The 17905-nt window shown below is 39.1% G+C and overlaps 2 protein-coding genes across 3 annotated transcripts in view; one reads left to right on the top strand and one right to left on the bottom strand.

Annotated features, from left to right (window-relative positions):
• LOC105729434 (signal recognition particle subunit SRP54) overlaps nucleotides 1–17905 on the bottom strand; it is a 100603-nt gene that overhangs the window by 10426 nt on the left and 72272 nt on the right. The window contains exon 2 of one of the 2 annotated variants that reach the window (XM_012468825.2): nucleotides 16285–16458. The exons of the other annotated variant lie outside the window; for it this stretch is intronic. Coding sequence (XP_012324248.2) covers nucleotides 16285–16458 — 174 coding nt within the window. The remainder of the gene's footprint in view (nucleotides 1–16284; nucleotides 16459–17905) is intronic. 2 annotated transcript variants of the gene reach the window in all.
• Nucleotides 15280–15675, top strand: LOC105728476 (large ribosomal subunit protein eL31-like). The gene has a single exon (XM_064365753.1). The coding sequence runs from the start codon at nucleotides 15295–15297 to the stop codon at nucleotides 15673–15675; it is 381 nt and encodes a 126-aa protein (XP_064221823.1). The 5' UTR covers nucleotides 15280–15294.

Below are 17905 nucleotides of genomic sequence, written 5' to 3'. Positions count from 1 at the left end.
AGAGAAGTGTTTGAACCCAGGAGGCGGAGGTTGCAGTGAGCTGAGATCACACCAGCAATTAAATGCACTCCAGCCTGGGCAACAACAACAACAACAAAAATTTGAGGCAAAAACTGAGACCAGATAAGTTTTGACTATATCAGAAAAGGCATCAGTACATTTATATAGGTAACAATGATATTTTTAAACTATACAGACTTACACGAATATACACATATTTGAGGAATCATAACTGAAACTAAATCAATGAGTAAGAGAATAAGAAAAAATATGTTTATTCTTCAGGTACATCTAAGGTAAAATTGAAGTGAGTTACTGTAAGATTATAAAAAGATCTAGGTCTCCACTTCTTATGCTCTTTAGTTTCATATGCCAGGAGTATTAATCTTAAATCTTTATCTTAAATATCAGGGTTTTAAAAACCGAGTCTGTTTTACAAATCTACTATGTAAATAAAGGAACTTTTCAAAATTCCTTTTACATATTTATGATGTATTAAAAGGAAACAAAATAGTCTGCTCTTGACATTAAGTGAAGTCAGGTCTATCTTGAGTTATTAAAAAGTATTCCAATGGACAAGCATTGGCTATTGTATTGGTCTTGGCAGGAAACCAAATAATACATTCAAATTGGCTAGCAGTGGTGAGATTTAGGCTATACACATTAAAAAAAAAAACCAGAAGGAAGACACTGACCGCTCGCAGTACAGATCACCGTCCCGCTCTGTTTCAAAGGAGCGGGACCATGCCAACTCTGAATCCAGCCAGAGGGAAGGCTGAGGGGAGAGTGAGAATGCTGGCACCAATCAGGAGACCCGGTCCAGGTCGAGATCCAATTCCAAATCGAAGCCAAACCTTCCATCAGAATCACGCTCCAGATCAAAGTCAGCTTCAAAAACCCGATCTCGGTCCAAGTCTTGATCCAGGTCTGCTTCCAGATCACCCTCCCGGTCTAGATCTAGGTCCCACTCAAGGTCCTAACTGGCTATGACCACAGCTGGAACTACCCGAGGAGTCTTTTGTACATGTTTGGTAGCCGTAGCACAAGTGATTGGAGTAGAACATGTCACTACTGTACATTTTTAACTCCCCTAATGGTGTGTCTATAATTGTTAAATCTAAGTGCTTCCTCTCAGTAAAGCCTCCTGGCACCAGGCCTTCCTGCTCGACTGAAAAAAAAAAATTATCTTTTGAAAATCCCCTTTTACTCATAGCCCACAGTAGAATATCCAAAAGGCCTTGGCTTTCAGGCCTGGCCTTTCCTACAGGGAGCTCAGTAACCTGGACGGCTCTAAGGCTGGAATGACCACATAGGTAGGTATGGTGAGTTCAACCATTTTTGCTCTTGAATTGATGCCCTTCGATGTATGCCATTTAGTGAAAGTGCTAAGTCTTAAGTTTCCTACCACTTTGGTTTCATATTTTTGGACTTAACAAAGTTGTGAATAGCACAGTCGAGGAAAATTGATACCTGCAGTAACCCATAGGAAATAAACTGTAGAGTTCCATATTCTGGTATTGTGATTATATTGTTTTATATTAAAAAAGAAAAGAATTTTTTTTAATTTTATTTTTCCCCGTCTTGCAAAGTATAGTGACCCCTGTTTCCATTAAATTTGAATAAAGACTATTTTTGCTTGGAAAAAAAAAAAAAGCTTTTTTAAATTGGCTAATAGGATATTATCTACAAAGATGTGGACAGGGTTTTCAACAATGAACAGAACAGTACCCCAGGGCTAAGAGCACTGAGAAAACTCTTAATACCCCTGCTGTTGTTTAAATGTGTCCCCTAAAAAACATGTGTTGAAAACTTAATATAGCAGTGTTGGGAGATGGAACTGATCGAGCAGTGATTATGCCATGATGCTCCAGCCTCATGAATGGATTAATGCATTATGGAAGTGGGTTTATTATAAAATCATGAGCTCTGTCCCCTTCTCTCTGTTTCTTTCTCTCTCTCTCCCCCTCCCTCCCTCCCTCCCTCTCGCCTTCTGCTATGTTCAATGACGCAGCAAGAAGGCCCTTGCCAGATGCCAGACCCTCAGTCTTGGAATTCCCAGCCTCTACAACTGTAAGCCAATAAAGTTTTGTTCTTTATTAATTACCTAGCCTGTGGTATTCTGTTATAGCAGCACAAAATGGACTAACACAAATCCAACATCTGAAGGAGTAAAAAGAGAGAGCAGTTACTGAGAACCCCAGGAGAATACCCAAATGGAAAAGGCTTCCCAATAGTAGCTGTGGCCTTAATAGAAAATGCAGTTACCCATGGCATATAACAAGGAAGGAATCCCAGAATTTGGATGGTGAAGAGTAAATAACATAACCTCGTTTTATTCCCTGCCCTCTAATTTCCTGCTGGTGGCTTACACTGGCTAAACTCAATTGAAAGCCAGAGGACAAGGGAGTCTACTAATACAGTCCATGCCAAAGCACAATGCAGCATGCAGAGGAGAAGAGAGTAAATCTAGAGGGGCGAACAGAAGCTTCACATGATGCCTCATCCACAAACACAAGAAAGGACATGGTGATTAGAAGTAGTTTTATGGTTACCTGCTATCAAAATGCTCTAACATTAAGAGACCAGTTATCTGTTAATATACTCCACTATGGTAACAGATTTTCTACTTAGACAATAAAAAACCTATTTATTGCCACCTATGGAGATTCTGAAATATGTATTAGAAAAATAATCCATGTAAAACTACTAGAATAAAACGGGGGAAACTACTAGAAGAAAACATAGTGGAAAACTACATGACACTGGTCTGGGCAATAATTTTTTGGATTTGACCCCAAAAGCTCAGGCAGCAAAACCAAAACCAGACAAATGGGATTACATCAAAATCAAAAGTTTCTGTACAGTAAAAGAAACAATCAACAAACTGAAGTGACAACCCACGAACTGGGAGAAAATACTTGCAAGCCATTCATTTGATAAGGGGTTAATATCCAAAATATGTGAAGAACTCAAGCAACTCAAAAGCAAAAACCCAATGTTAATTAAAAACTAGGCTAAGGATCTGAACAGATACTTCTTAAGAGAAAACATATGAACAGTCAACAGATAAAAAAAAAGTTCAACATCACTAATCATTAGGGAAAGGCAAATTAAAATCACAATGAGATATCACCACATACCTGTCAGAATAGATATTATCAAAAAGATAAAAGACAACAAATGTTGGCAAGGATGTAGAGAAAAGGGAACCCAGGTTCACTTACTGAAAGGAAATGGAATTAGTATATCAAAGCAATATCTGCACTCCCATGTTTATTACATCATTATTCACAATGGCCACATTATGGAACCAATCTAGGTGTCCATATCAGATGAATGGACAAAGAAAATGTGAAATAATATATATATATATACACACACACACCCCCATATATATACAAAATGAAATACAATTCAGCCTTTAAAAAGAGGAAATTCTGGCCGGGCGCAGTCGCTCACGCCTGTAATCCCAGCACTTTGGGAGGCCAAGGCAGGTGGATCACGAGGTCAAGAATTCAAGACCATCCTGGCCAACATGGTGAAACACTGTCTCTACTAAAAATACAAAAAATTAGCCAAGCGTGGTGGCGCATGCCTGTAGTCCCAGCTACTCGGGAGGCTGAGGCAGGAGAATCACTTGAACCTGGCAGGTGGAGGTTGCAGTGAGCCAGTATCGCACCACTACACTCCAGCCTGGAGACAGAGCGAGACTTTGTCTCAAAAAAAAAAAAAAAAAAAAAAAGAGGGAATTCTGGCCAGGCATGGTGGCTCATGCCTATAATCCCAACACTTTGGGAGGGAGAGGAGGGCGGATCACCTGAGGTCGGGAGTTCAAGACCAGCCTGACCAAGACAGAGAAACCCTATCTCTACTTAAAATACAAAATTAGCCGGGCATGGTAGTGCATGCCTGTAATCCCAGTTACTCGGTAGACTGAGGCAGGAGAATTGCTTGGACCCAGGAGGCGGAAGTTTCAGTGAGCCAGGATCGCACCATTGCACTCCAGCCTGGGTAACAAGAGCAAAACTCTGTCTTTTTTGTTTTAAAAAAAGAGGGAATTCTGTCATTTGTAAACCATGGATGAACCTGGAGGGCATTATGCTAGTGAAATAACCCAGGCACAGAAAGGCATAACACCACGTTTTCACTTTTACATAGAATCCAAAACAACTGAACTCATAGAAACAGAGAGCAGAATGGCTGCAGGTTAAGGGGAAATGGGCAGATGCTGGTCAAGAGCTCAATGTTACCATTAGGAAGAGTAAATTGTAAGTACCTGAGGCAATAAATATGTTTAATAAAAACAGAAAAATGATTCAAAAGCCTCTATTATGTAGATATTCCAGTAACCATTACAATGTCATTTAAATAAAGCTGGCATCAAGATGCTCTTTTACTTCTTTTTTTTTTTTTTTTTAAAGACAGGGTTTCACCACCGTTGGTCAGGCTGGTCTTGAACTCCCGACCTCAGGTGATCCACCCACCTTGGCCTCCAAAGTGCTTGGATTACAGGCGTGAGCCACCACGCCCGGCCTGCTCTTTTACTTCTTTAAACAACACAAGAAAAATGGATTTGAGGACAGGCACTCGTGCTTGTAATGCCAGCACGTTGGGAGGCCAAAACAGGAGGTCGTTTGAGCCAAGAAGTCCAAGCCAGCCTGGGCAACATAATGAGACCCTATCTCTACAAAACATTTTAAAAATCAGCCAGGCATAGTGGCATACATCTGTAGTCCCAGCTACTTAGCGGGGCTGAGGTGGGAAGAGCATTGAGCCCAGGAGGTTAAGGCTACAGTGAGCCATCAACATGCCACTGTACTACAGCCTGGACAACAGAGCAAGACCTTGTCTCAAAAAAAGGATTGGAATTCCTACGATTTTCATATTATCAGACAATAGCTTTAATACTTTGCTTCCTTACACAGCTAACTACAATCACCATGTCAAGTAAAATAAAAAAACAAAAAAAACAACAAAAAAAATACTTTGCTTTTTACACACTTTTAAAACAAAGTCTACATTAATGAAAAACAAAATTAACAGCCATTTATTGCTGGTGGAAGCTGAAAGAAATGCACAGCAGGTAACACATTTTTATTTAAAGACTATTTTGTCTGAACACCATTCTGTCTATAGATAAGGATTCAAAAAATAATCAAATACTCAGCTGGCAACTTCCCTAAATGGCATGTAAGATGTGCTTATCTTGCCAGAGAAAAATTGAAAAACTATTCAGGTCAGAGTCTTTGGTTAGTTAGCTTTAAATATCTTTTCTGAACAGAAATGAGAAAGTTAAATCTGGCCAAAAGAAAAAAAAATTCAATGGAAAAATTTCCTGAGTGGCTGAATTAAATCGTAATGTATTCAATTAATATTTAGTTTCCCTCCAAAAATACTAGTTATTTAGGAGAAATAAAACCATTTGGAAGTTTACTTTATGAATATAATTCTACATTAAGCTACAGCATAAAAACAACAAAAACTATGGTAAAGAACTAATATTAACATAGGCATGCATAAAAAATAAACCAGATGAAGTCATCTGCAATTCAGGCAGTTATAAAAAATATCAGAGAAATAAATTGCATCTCTTTCTGATAAAAACTTAAGTAATTATTAATTTAGTCAACATGGATAGTCTTGTTTCCTAATTATAAATTCTTCATGAATTGTATTGGTTTTTCTGTGAAAATTTTACTTAGAATTCAAATGTTCTCTCTTAGCTTTAGGCTGAGTTATAATATAAAGCTACCAATTGACAGTATTGTACCTTTTTGGTTTTTTTTTTTGTGGAGACAGAGTCTTGCTCTTTTGCCCAAGCTGAAATGCAGTGGCTCGATCTCAGCTCACTGCAACCTCCACCTCCCAGGTTGAAGCAAACCTCTGGCGTCAGCCTCCCAAGTAGCTGGTATTACAGGTGTGTGCTATCACATCCAGCTAATTTTTGTATTTTTAGTACAGACACGGTTTCACCCTGATGGCCAGGCTGGTCTCAAACTCTGACCTCAAGTGATCTGCCCACCTCGGCCTCCCAAAGTGCTAGGATTACAGATGTGAGGCACTGCGCCCGTCCCACTGCACTCTTAAAGGCATGAAGTACCAAAATGGAAATTTTTCTTTTAAGACAGAGTCTTGCTCTGTCATCAGGCTGGAGTACAGTGGGGTGGTCTTTGCTCACTGCAACCTTCGTTGCCCGGGTTCAAGCAACTCTTCTGCCTCAGCCTCCAGAATAGCTAGGACTACAGGCTCATGCCACCAAGCCCAGCTAATTTTTGTACTTTTAGTTAGAGACAGGGTTTCACCATGTTGGCCAGGGTGGTCTCAAACTCCTGGCCTTAAGTGATCTGCCCACTTCAGCCTCTGAAAGTGCTGGGATTACAGGTGAGAGCCACCATGCCTCACCTACAGAAAAATATAATTTTAAGGCTTTAAAAGAAAAAAAATTTTAAAGCTTTAAACTTGATATTTCAAAATTGGAGTCACAAATCAATTTTATAAACTCTTAAATGATACTAAATCTGGGTACAGGACTAAATTTATTTTCTAAAAAAGAAAATGAGGCTAAATAGAAACTATGGAGAATATTTATTTATTTATTTAGAGATGGAATTTTGCTCTTGCTGCCCAGGCTGGAATGCAATGGCGGGATCTCAGCTCACTGCAACCTCCACCTCCCGGGTTCAAGTAATTCTCCTGCCTCCAGCTCCCAAGTAGCTGGGATTACAGGCACCTGCCCCCACACCAGACTAATTTTTGTATTTTTTTTTTTTTTGGTAGAGATGGGGTTTCACCATGTTGACCAGGCTGGTCTCAAACTCCTGACCTCAGGTGATCCACCCGCCTTGGCCTCTCAAAGTGCTGGGATTACAGGCAAGAGCCACCGTGCCTGGCCCAAAAGGGAAAATATAATTTTAATACTTTAAAATTGATATTTCAGAATTGTAGTCATAAAACAAATCAATTTTATAAACTCTAAAATGATACTAAATCTGGGTACAGGATTAAATCTATTTTTTTAATGATACTAAATAGGAACTATAGAGAAAACTTAAAAATTAAGTTATAGGGTTTCAAACTCAAGTGGAGTTCTAAAATAACCTCAAATGAAAAAAAAAATTCAAGTAAAATTTCTTGTGCTACTTACTATATTTGCTTTATTAACTAGTACTACCATACATATAAATAGTTCTTAGTCATTTTTCTTTTCTTTTTTTTTTTTTGAAATAGGGTCTCACTCTGTTGCCCAGGCTGGAGTGCAGTGGCATGATCATGGCTCATTGCAGCCCTGAATTCCTATGCTCAAGCAATACTCTTGCCTCAGCCCTCCAAAGCACTGGGATTACAAGCATGAGCCACTTGGCTGACTAAGTCACTTTTCACGAGTTTTCATAGATACTATCTCATTTAATCTTCAAAAACAACTACATGTAGATGAGGCAAATTATCTCTCTTTTCTTTACAATCATGGAACTTTAATTACAATGAAAGTCAAAGCAAGGTGACTACAACAGGACAGAGCCAGAACTAAAAACCAAGTTTCTGACGTCTCATGGTACCTCTCAGTTAAGAAAATATAAAGATGTTTCTTATCACCGAGGGATCTATTAAATTGGGCTTCATAATTCAGGGAAATTTCAACATGCATATGCTATGTACATGGTCATTAAAGATTTTAAGAGTGGATATAGACCTCTATCATAACAGCATGAGGAGCTCTGTGTACCCACTTCCCAGTAAAACTGATGAAAATTGTAAAAAATAAACATTCAAAGTCCCTGGAAATGGTCCTAATGGCATATAAATGAAGAAACATCTATTCAAGAAAAATCTATGAAAATTCAGTAAGAAATAAAAAATAAGAATATTTGGTAAGAAAAGCAAACATCTGTGGTAACTAAGCTAAGACCACTCCCTCCCTCTCAGCACCCTCCCAGCAAAGTAAGGCAGAAACTGCACTTCAGACTGGTACAGCCACCAATAAAGCATTCCCCCTCCCCTCAGCTTCCCGTTGAGTTTTCTTTCCAGGAGGAACTGGATATTAACCAGCACTTCTCATCTATTACTGAGGCCAATTTCCAGGTAAGCGTGATTGACACTTCTTTCACCAGCCCCCACTCACAAAATGGAGGCTCTACCTTGAGCATGGCACTACTGAGAATACCAGGACCCTGATTATCTTTATCCAGTTCATAAGGCAGTAGTTCTACGCCAGGAGAGGCAAGTCAAAATTCTTAAAAGCTTCTGACCTCACCTCCCATAAATGCTCAGCTCCTAAAATGAAGGTGTCACTCAGACAGAAATGAGCTATTGTCCCCACCCCCAACTCCAAAACCCTGGCTCACAAATTGCCCTGGGTGAAAGGCAGGGCAGGGCTGGGTGGAGGAACCAGCCAAGACAAGAAACAAACAGACAACTCCTCACCTCTGTCCAAAGGAACTGACTTCATTTGCAACACACCTAGAAAATTCCAAGGCAAAGGTTGTTCTCAAAAACAGTGGAGATTGTAGCAAAAGATACAGTAGTCCTCCTTTATCTGCAGGGACTATGTTCCAAGACCTCCTATGGATGACTGAAACTGTGGATAATACTGAATCCTATGATGAAGTTTAATTTATAGGTTAGCCACAGTAAGAGATTAACAATAGCTAATAATAAAATAGAACAACTATCACAATACACTGTAATAATAGTTATGTGAATGTGGTCTCCCAAAATATCTTGTTGTTCTGTATTCACCCTTCCTGTGATGAAGGAAGGAGGTACAGAGTGTGACAGTATGAGATTTTATCATGCTTCTCAGAATGGCGATCAACTTAAAATGTATGAACTGTTTATTTCTGGAATTTTCCATTTAATATTTTCAGAGCACAGCTGACTATGGGTAACCACAAAAAGCAAAACCACAAAGGGGGGACTACTGTAACTGGGAGAAGATTCTTACATTCAATAAAATACAGGCTATATAGGTTAGCTAGTTTGCAGGAAAGAACAGGAGTGGAGAATTGACTTCACTAAAAGAACATAGCAGAAAAAAAAACAACTAAGAAAAAAAAGTGAAAAAAAAAGTTAAAGAAATGTAAATGCAGCCAGGAACACTGGCTCACACCTGTAATCCCAGCACTTTGGGAGGACAGGTGGGTGGATCACAAGGTCAAGAGATCAAGACTATCCTGGCCAACACGGTGAAACCCTGTCTCTACTAAAAACACAAAGATTAGGTGGGTGTGGTGGCATGCCCCTGTAGTCTCAGCTACTCAGGAGGCTGAGGTAGGAGAACTGCTTGAACCTGGGAAGCAGAGGTTGCAGTGAGCCAAAAGAAAGAAGGAAAGAAAGGAAAGAAAGAAAGAAAGAAAGAAATCTAAATGCTTCTGTAGAAAATATTCAGTTAATCCAAAAGACACCAATAGAAAAGAAATAGCAAAAAGATATGAGACATAGAAAATAAAAGGTAAAATGACAGATGTAAATCTAACTAAATCAATATAAAATATGAATGGATTAACAACTGAATCGAAGGGCAGAGACTTAGATTAGATAAAAAAAACAAGATCCAACTAAATGCTGTCTACAAGATACTTTAAATTCAAAAATACAAACAGATTGACAGTAAAAGGGACAGAGGAAGATATGCAAAACCAACTACAAGAAGCTCACATGGCAATATCAGTTATCAGACAAAATAGACTTTTTTCTGAGGCAACGTCTTGCTCTGTCACCTAGACTGGTGTGTAGTGGTGAGATCACAGTTCACAGCAGCTTCAATCTTCTGGGCTTCAGGGATCCTCCCAACTCAGCTTTCTAAGTAGCTAGGCCCACAGGTGTGTGCCACCATGCATGGCTATTTTTTTTTATCTTTTGTAAAGACAAGGTCTCACTACATTTCCCAGGCTCATCTCAAACTCCTGGGCTCAAGAAATCCTTCTGCCTCAGCTTCCCAAAGTGCTGGGATTATAGGGACGAGCCACCATGCCTGGCCTAAAATAGACTTTAAAACAAAAAGCATAACTAAAGAGGGACATTTCATAATGATAAAAGGGTCAATCCATCAGGAAGATATAAAATTATAAATACTTATGCAGTTAATTTAATAACAGAGCACCAAAGTACATGAAACAAAATTTGACAGAGAGGGAGAAATAGACAATTCAACAGTAATAGTTGAAGACTGCAATATCTGATTTTTAATAATAAATAGGACAACTGGCAAGATGATCAACAAGGAATCAGAAAGCTTGAACACTATAAAATCAAGTAGACCTAACAGACACCTATAGAACACTACATTTAACAACAACAGATGATACATTCTTCTCAAATACATATGAAACATTCTCCAGGACAGACCACCTACTAGGCTATAAAACAAATATCAATAAATTTAAAGGACCAGATAATATAGAGTATGTTCTCTGATCACAATGAAGTGAAATCAGAAATCAATAAAAGAAAAAAATAGACAAACTCACAAATATGTGGGAAGTGAACAACATGCTTCTAAATAACCAATGGGTCAAGGAAGAAAATCAAAAGGAAAAAAAGAAAATACTTAAAAAAAAAAAAATGAAGGTATAGGCTAGGCACAGTGGCTCATGCCTGTAATCCTAGCATTTTGGGAGGCCGAGGCGGGCAGATCACCTAAGGGCAAGAGTTTGAGACTGGCCTGGCCAACATGGTGAAACCCCGTCTCTACTAAAAATATAAAAAATTAGTTTGGTGTGGTGGCATATGCCTGCAATCCCAGCTGCTCTGGAGGCTGAGGCAGGAGAATTGCTTGAACCCAGGATGCGGATGTTACAGTGAGTCAAGATAACACCACTGCCCTACAGCCTGAGCAACAGAGAGAGACTCCATCTCAAAAAACAACAAAAACAAAAACAAAAAATGAAAGTGTAACATAAAAAACTTATGGGAAGCTGAGCATGGTGGCACACATCTGTAGTCCCCACTTGGGACTACTTGGGAGGCTGAAGCAGGAGGATCGCTTGAGCCCATGAGTTCAAAGCCAGCCTAGGCAATATAGCAGGACCCCATTTCTAAACAACAACAACAACAAAAAAAAACTTATGGAATATAACTAAGGCAGTACTTAAAGGAAAACTTATATCCATAAATGCCTGGTTATGAAAGAACGATAACCTAGCCTTCCGCCCTACGACAATGGAAAATGAAATACAAACTATACCTAAAGCAAGCAGAAGAAAGGAAGTGATACAGACAAGAGCAGAAATTAATAAGACAATAGAAAAACAACAAAGAAAATTAATGAAACGAAAAGTTGGTTCTCAGAAAAGACCAACAAAATTTGAAAACCTTTAGCTAGATTTACCAAAAAAAAGAGGAAAGACCAAAACTAGAAGCCAAAATGGAAAAAAAAACCCAACCTTATGAAAAATAAAAAGAATCATAACAAAATACTATTGTATGTCAATAAATTCAGTAACAGATAAAAAGGACAAATTCCTAGAAAGACACAACGTCATACACAACTGACTCAAGAAGGAACAATCTTAATAGCCCTATAGCAAGTGAAGAGACTGAATAGTAATCAAAAAACTACCCACAAAGAAAAGTCAAGGAAGCTTCACAGCTGAAGTCTTCTGAACATTTAAAAAATAATTAGGGCTGGGCACAGTGGCTCACGCCTGTAATTCCAGCACTTTGGGAGGCTGAGGTGAGCAGACCACTTGAGATCAGGAATTCAAGAGCGGCCTGGCCAACATGGTGAAACCCTATGTCTACTAAAAATATAAAAATTAGTCGGGTGTGTATAGTCCCAGCTACTCGGGAGGCTGAGGCAGGAGAATCACTTGAACCAGGAAGGTGGAGGTTGCAGTGAGTGGAGATCGGACCACTGATCTCAAAATAAATAATAAATAAACAAATAAATAACCTAATCAAAATAAGCAAAGGAAGATATACAAAGGGCCAACATGCACCTGAAAAGATGCTCAGTATCACTGACCATCAAGAAAACGTAAATCAAAACCACAATGAAATACACATTCACTAGGATTGCTAGAATCTAGAAGATACATAGGCCAAGGCACAAGAGAACAAAAAAATAAAAAGACACATAACAAGTGTTGGTGAATATGTGGAAAAATCATTATCCTTACACACTGCTGGTAGGAATTCAAAATGGCACAGCTACTTTGAAAAACAGTCTGGCAGTTCCCCAAACATTTAAACATAGAGTTATTGCTGGGTACGGTTGTTCATGCTTTGCCTCCCAAAACCTGTAATCTCAGCACTGTGGGAGACCAAAGCAGGAGTTCAAGACCAGCTTGGCCAACATAGTGAAACCGCATCTCTACTAAAAAAAAAAAATACAAAAATTAGCCAGGCGTGGTGGTGCGTGCCTGTAATCCCAGTTACTTGGGAAGCTAAGGCACAAGAACTGCTTAAACCCAGGAGGCAGAGGTTTCAGTGAGCTGAAGATTGTGCCACTGCACTACAACCTGAGTGACAGAGCAAGACCCTGTCGACCCTGTCTCAAAAAAAAAACAACCCAAAAACCATAGAGTTATCTCATGACCCAGCAATTCTATTCCTAGTTATGTACCCCTAAAAAATTAAAATATATATCCACACAAAACCCTGTACCAGACTGTTCATAGCAGCATTACTCATTACTCATAAAAACTCATAAAACGCAGAAACAGGCTGGGCGCAGTGGCTCATATCTGTAATCCCAGCACTTTGGGAGGCCGAAGAGGGTGGATCACTTGAGGTCAGGAGTTCGACACCAGCCTGACCAACATGGTGAAACCCCATCTCTACTAAAAGTACAAAAAGTTAGCCAGGGGTGGTGGTGGCCACGTGTAATCCCAGCTACTCGGGAGGCTAAGGCAGGAGAATCACTTGAACCTGGGAGGTGGAGGTTGCAGTGAGCTGAGACTGGGCCACTGCATTCCAGCCTGGGCAGTAGAGCCAGACTTATCTCAAAAAAAAGTCAGAAACAACCTAAATGTCCAATAGCTACAAATGGATAAATAAAATGTATAATATATCCATATAATAGATTACTTGATCATAAAAAGTAATGAAGTACTGATACATGCTATAACATGGACGAACCTTAAAAACATGCTGGTTGGGTGCAGTGGCTCACGCCTGTAATCCCAGCACTCTGGGAGGCCAAGGCGGGTGGATCACAAGGTCAGGAGTTCGAGACTATCCTGGTCAACATGGTGAAACCCTGTCTCTACTAAAAATACAAAAAAATTAGCTGGGCATGGTGTCGCATGCTGTAGTTCCATCTACTCGGGAGGCTAAGGCAGGAGAATTGCTTGAACCCAGGAGGCGGAGATTGCAGTGAGCCGAGATCCTGCCACTGCACTACAGCCTGGGCAACAGAGTGAGATTCTGTCTCAAAAAAAAAAAAAATTATGCTAAGTAACAGACCACTGATGAGTCTTTTCATGTAAAACCGGAAATTCTATGACAGAAAGTAGTGGTGGCAGGTGGGATGGAGGACAGAGTGTAATAGCTAAAAGGTACGTGGTTTCTTTTCATTTATTTTTCACTTATTCTGATTAAGAATGTCAAGTTTCCTTTTGAGGTGATGTAAATGTACTAAAATTGACTGGCAAAAGTTGTGCCATATATATGCACACATAATTATCTGTGAATAATTAAAATCACTAAATTACAAAATATAAATGGTTGAATTATATGGTATGTAAACCATATTTCAATAAAGGTTTTTAAAAATGTAAATCTTTAGTAAAGTAAGAAAGAGATATTCTTTTTAGAACAATGTGTTTATTCTGCTTCTATGTAAATACAGGCCATCTTTGGAGACAATGACTTTTAAAAACATAAGCAAATACGGCTGGGTACAGTGGCTCACGCCTGTAATCCCAGCACTTTGGGAGGCCAAGGCAGGCAAAGCAGGAGGTGAAGAGATCGAGACCACCCTGGCCAACATGGGGAAATGTCTCTACTAAAAATACAAAAAAATTAGCTGGGCGTGGTGGCACATGGCTGTAGTACCACCTACTCGGGAGGCTGAGGCAGGAAAATCACTTGACTCCGGGAGACAGAGGTTGCAGTGAGCTGAGATCATACCACTGCACTCCAGACTAGTGCCAGATTGAGACCTTGTCTCAAGGAAAAAAAAAAAAAAAAAAAGCAAATACACATAAATATATACAGATAAACATGAATTAACCCTTCAAAGTAATTTAAAAAGAAGACATTTATTCCAATACTTCCATTGCATGAAACACCTCTTTAATATTCTACCTGTATTTGGAACTACCTTCAGAGTATATTGCACAATCCTTTGAATATTTTCTGTATAGAAAAATCTGATTTTTTTTTATTTTTATCCATTATATACATGAGAGAACTGAGACTGAGAGAGGTTGGTCTTTACTAGTCTTATCCTCTTCAAATTCTTTTTCTTCATATTCCATATTTTATAGAGTCTAGACAGAGACTAACTTTATAACTAATTATAAACATATAGATCCTCTAGTTTTTTTTTTTTTTTTTTTTTGAGATGGCGTTTCATTCTTGTTGCCCAGGCTGGAATGCAATGGCACAATCTCAGCTCACTGTAACTTCCACCTCCCGGGTTCAACCCATTCTCCTGCCTCAGCCTCCAGAGTAGCTGGGATTACAGACACCTGCCACCACACTCGGCTAATTTTTTATATTTTTAGTAAACAGGTTTTCACCACATTGGCCAGGCTGGTCTCTAACTCCTGACCTCAGGTGACCCACCCACCTCGGCCTCCCACAGTGCTGGGATTACAAGAATGAGCCACTGCCAGCATCCTGCTTATGATTTTTTTAATAGCCAAATATTTAAAGCCAAATCTGATGAAAATGAGTAACATTTTCAAAGTCAAATATAAACAATTCTCTATCTTGTTACTATGCTTAATTTTCTTTATAGCACTTTTCATAGCCTGATAATTATAGTACATATTTATTTGTTGCCTGTCTTCTCGCTAGTATGTAAGAGCAGAAATTTATATCACTGGCACCTAAAATAGTACCTATTGGGGCCGGGCGTGGTGGCTCACGCCTGTAATCCAAGCACTTTTGAGGCCAAGTCGGGCGGATCACCTGAGGTCGAGAGTTCAAGACCAGCCTGACCAACGTAGGGAAACCCCGTCTTAAAAAAAAAAAAAATAGTACCTGTTGGAAAGTCAATAAATATGTGATTTCCTGGACTTTCAAAATAATTACTTGACGGGCATTTCTTTATATATAAAAATTTCTTTATAAACATATAGCTAGTCAATTCCTCGCGCTCTTCCTCTCCATCTCGGACCCGACAGAATGGCTCCCGCAAAGAAGCATGGCGAGAAGAAAAAGGGCCATTCTGCCATCAACGAGGTGGTGACCCAAGAATATACCATTAACAGTCACAAGTACATCCATGGAGTAGGCTTCAAGAAGCGTGCCCCTTGGGCACTCAAAGAAATTCGGAAATTTGCTATGAATGAGATGGGAACTCCAGATGTGCGCATTGATACCAGGCTCAACAAAGCTGTCTGGGCCAAAGGAATAAGGAATGTCCCATACCGAATCCGTGTGCGGTTGTCCAGAAAACATAATGAGGATGAAGATTCACCAAATAAGCTCTATACTTTGGTTACCTATGTACCTGTTACCACTTTCAAAAATCTACAGTCAATGTGGATGAGAACTAATCGCTGATCGTCAAATACATCAAATCAACTTTAAAAATTGCCTTTAAAAAATAAATAAATAAATGAATAAATATATAGCTACACTTATAATTCTACAGTCACATACTGTGTAATTTAGAAATTCTCAAAGTTAGTTGATAAGGCACACAAAGTTCAGAAATGTATATTCCTATCTTCCAATCAAAACTTGAGGCAATATTTTTAAAAGCTGATAACTTTCTAAGTTTTGGGTGGAAACTATCATGGTAGTACAGTCCTTAAATCAAAGAAACTGGGTTTCTTTTTTGTTTGTTTGTTTTTGTTCTTATCCTCAGTCCTCAGGAAAAGTAAGGAACTGGGTTTCAAGCACTGAATTTAGTAATACAAATCTTAAATCTTTCCACACTAACAAAGTACTCTGACACTGAAAAACAAGCTGTTTCAGGCTACTGAAATGCTGTAAATACGTCCATCCATATCATGTAAAAATATTATTTTCTATCAAAATCATCATAAATAATTTTATAATAAGAATATAATTGATTTAAACTTTGAAAGGTCCCTTCCACTCAATGTTTAGGGAAAACAAATAAAAAACAAAGCCCACTGAGGAAAAAAACATCAATATCAAACCTACCGGATCAACAGAAGGCAAAACATCTTTCTTCTCCAGGCCGTCGACTTCATCTTCATCTGTGCTGTATTCTTCCATTGTTTCGCCACTAACAAAGTGGATGACTCTCCTTGGGACTTTCTTCTTTTTTCCTATGACTCCAAGTTCTACATTTTCAAAGCCTCTTTCGTTACTCATCTATATCAACAAAATTTTAAGAAAATGAAAGTTTCAAGTGAGATTAATTTTCTTTCATTACACATGATAAACTTTTGGTAGCTATATTTTAGTAGATAAAGAAATAAACAAATCTTTAAGCAGTTTTGGTTTGTTCTGAGACAGGGTCTGACTCTGTTGTCCAGGCTGGAGTGCAGTGGCAAGACTACAGCAGACCAAATAAAACCCATCTGTAAACCAAAACTAGAAAGCAGATGATCAGTGTTTTATCTCTGGACTTCCAGATGTCTTCATCAGTAATAGATATGCGATAACAGAGATTTCCGATAGTAAAAAAATTTCACAAGTTTTTAAACTATAGTAGTCTATGGATATCTTTTTTTTTTTTTTTTTTTGAGCCGGAGTCTCACTCTGTCGCCCAGGCTGGAGTGCAGTGGCCCAATCTCAGCTCACTGCAACCTCCGTATCCCAGGTTCAAGCAATTCTCCTGCTTCAGCCTCCAGAGTAGCTGGGACTACAGGTGTGTGCCACCACGCCCGACTCTGTGTTTTTAGTAGAGATGGGGTTTCATCGTGTTAGCCAGGATGGTCTCCATCTCCTGACCTCGTGATCTGCCCACCTCAGTCTCCCAAAGTGCTGGGATTACAGGCATGAGCCACTTTGCCCAGCCAGATTTTTTTTTTTCCCCAAACAGGGTCTGGCTATTGCCCAGGCTGAAGTGCAGTGGTGCAATCATGACTCACTGCAACCTCAAATTCCTGACCTCAAGTGATCCTCCCATCTCCATCTCCTGAGTAGCTGGACTATAGGAGTGTATCACCATGCCTGGCTAATTTTTTAAATTTTGTCTACAGAGACAGTGTCTAGCTATGTTGCCCAGGCTGGTCTCCAACTCCTGACCTTAAGCAATTCTCCCACCTCAGCCTCCCGAAGTTTAGGATTACAGGCATGAATCACTGTGCCTGAGCTGGAATTCTAGTACAAATTTTACTCCTAGGAAAATGTTAATTTTACTTCACACATACAGCCATGTTCCAAAGTTACATAGATATTACAGGAGATGGTGAAGAGCTTCCTTTCATTGTCATCTTGTCTAAAGTTTAAAGCCCTAAGAAAACTACCTTAAGTTTACAAACCACAGTGAAAATGAAAAGAAAAAAGGAATTAAGTATTAAAAAAAAAAAAAAAGGAAAACTACCTTAAGTTTAAACTTCCAGATTTCAAAAAGGTACAGTACACACAATTGTGAAGAAAAATCTGGCAACAGTGGTTACCCCATGGATATAATCTAAGACAGAGAAGAAGGAGCAAGCGACAGAGTAGTCAAAGGAGGCCTTTCATTCTTTTTGCATATGCAGGACTACAGCAGTATCATGATTAGAGCTCATGTTGGTAGAATTCTCTAGGGTAGTCCAGGGTACAAAAATTGTGTTCTCTATAAGGATTCTTATGGTTATAATCAAATATA

Source organism: Aotus nancymaae, unplaced genomic scaffold (assembly GCF_030222135.1).
Source record: "Aotus nancymaae isolate 86718 unplaced genomic scaffold, 86718_ANA_hifiasm-v0.15.2.pri h1tg000062l, whole genome shotgun sequence".
Taxonomy (NCBI): domain Eukaryota; kingdom Metazoa; phylum Chordata; class Mammalia; order Primates; family Aotidae; genus Aotus; species Aotus nancymaae.
Note: the sequence above shows the minus strand (reverse complement) of the source record. Positions and strands in the feature narration are given on the sequence as shown.

Bases quoted from the DNA above. Each gene is read 5' to 3' on its own strand.
- LOC105728476 (XM_064365753.1), top strand. From the start codon at position 15,295: ATGGCTCCCGCAAAGAAGCATGGCGAGAAGAAAAAGGGCCATTCTGCC.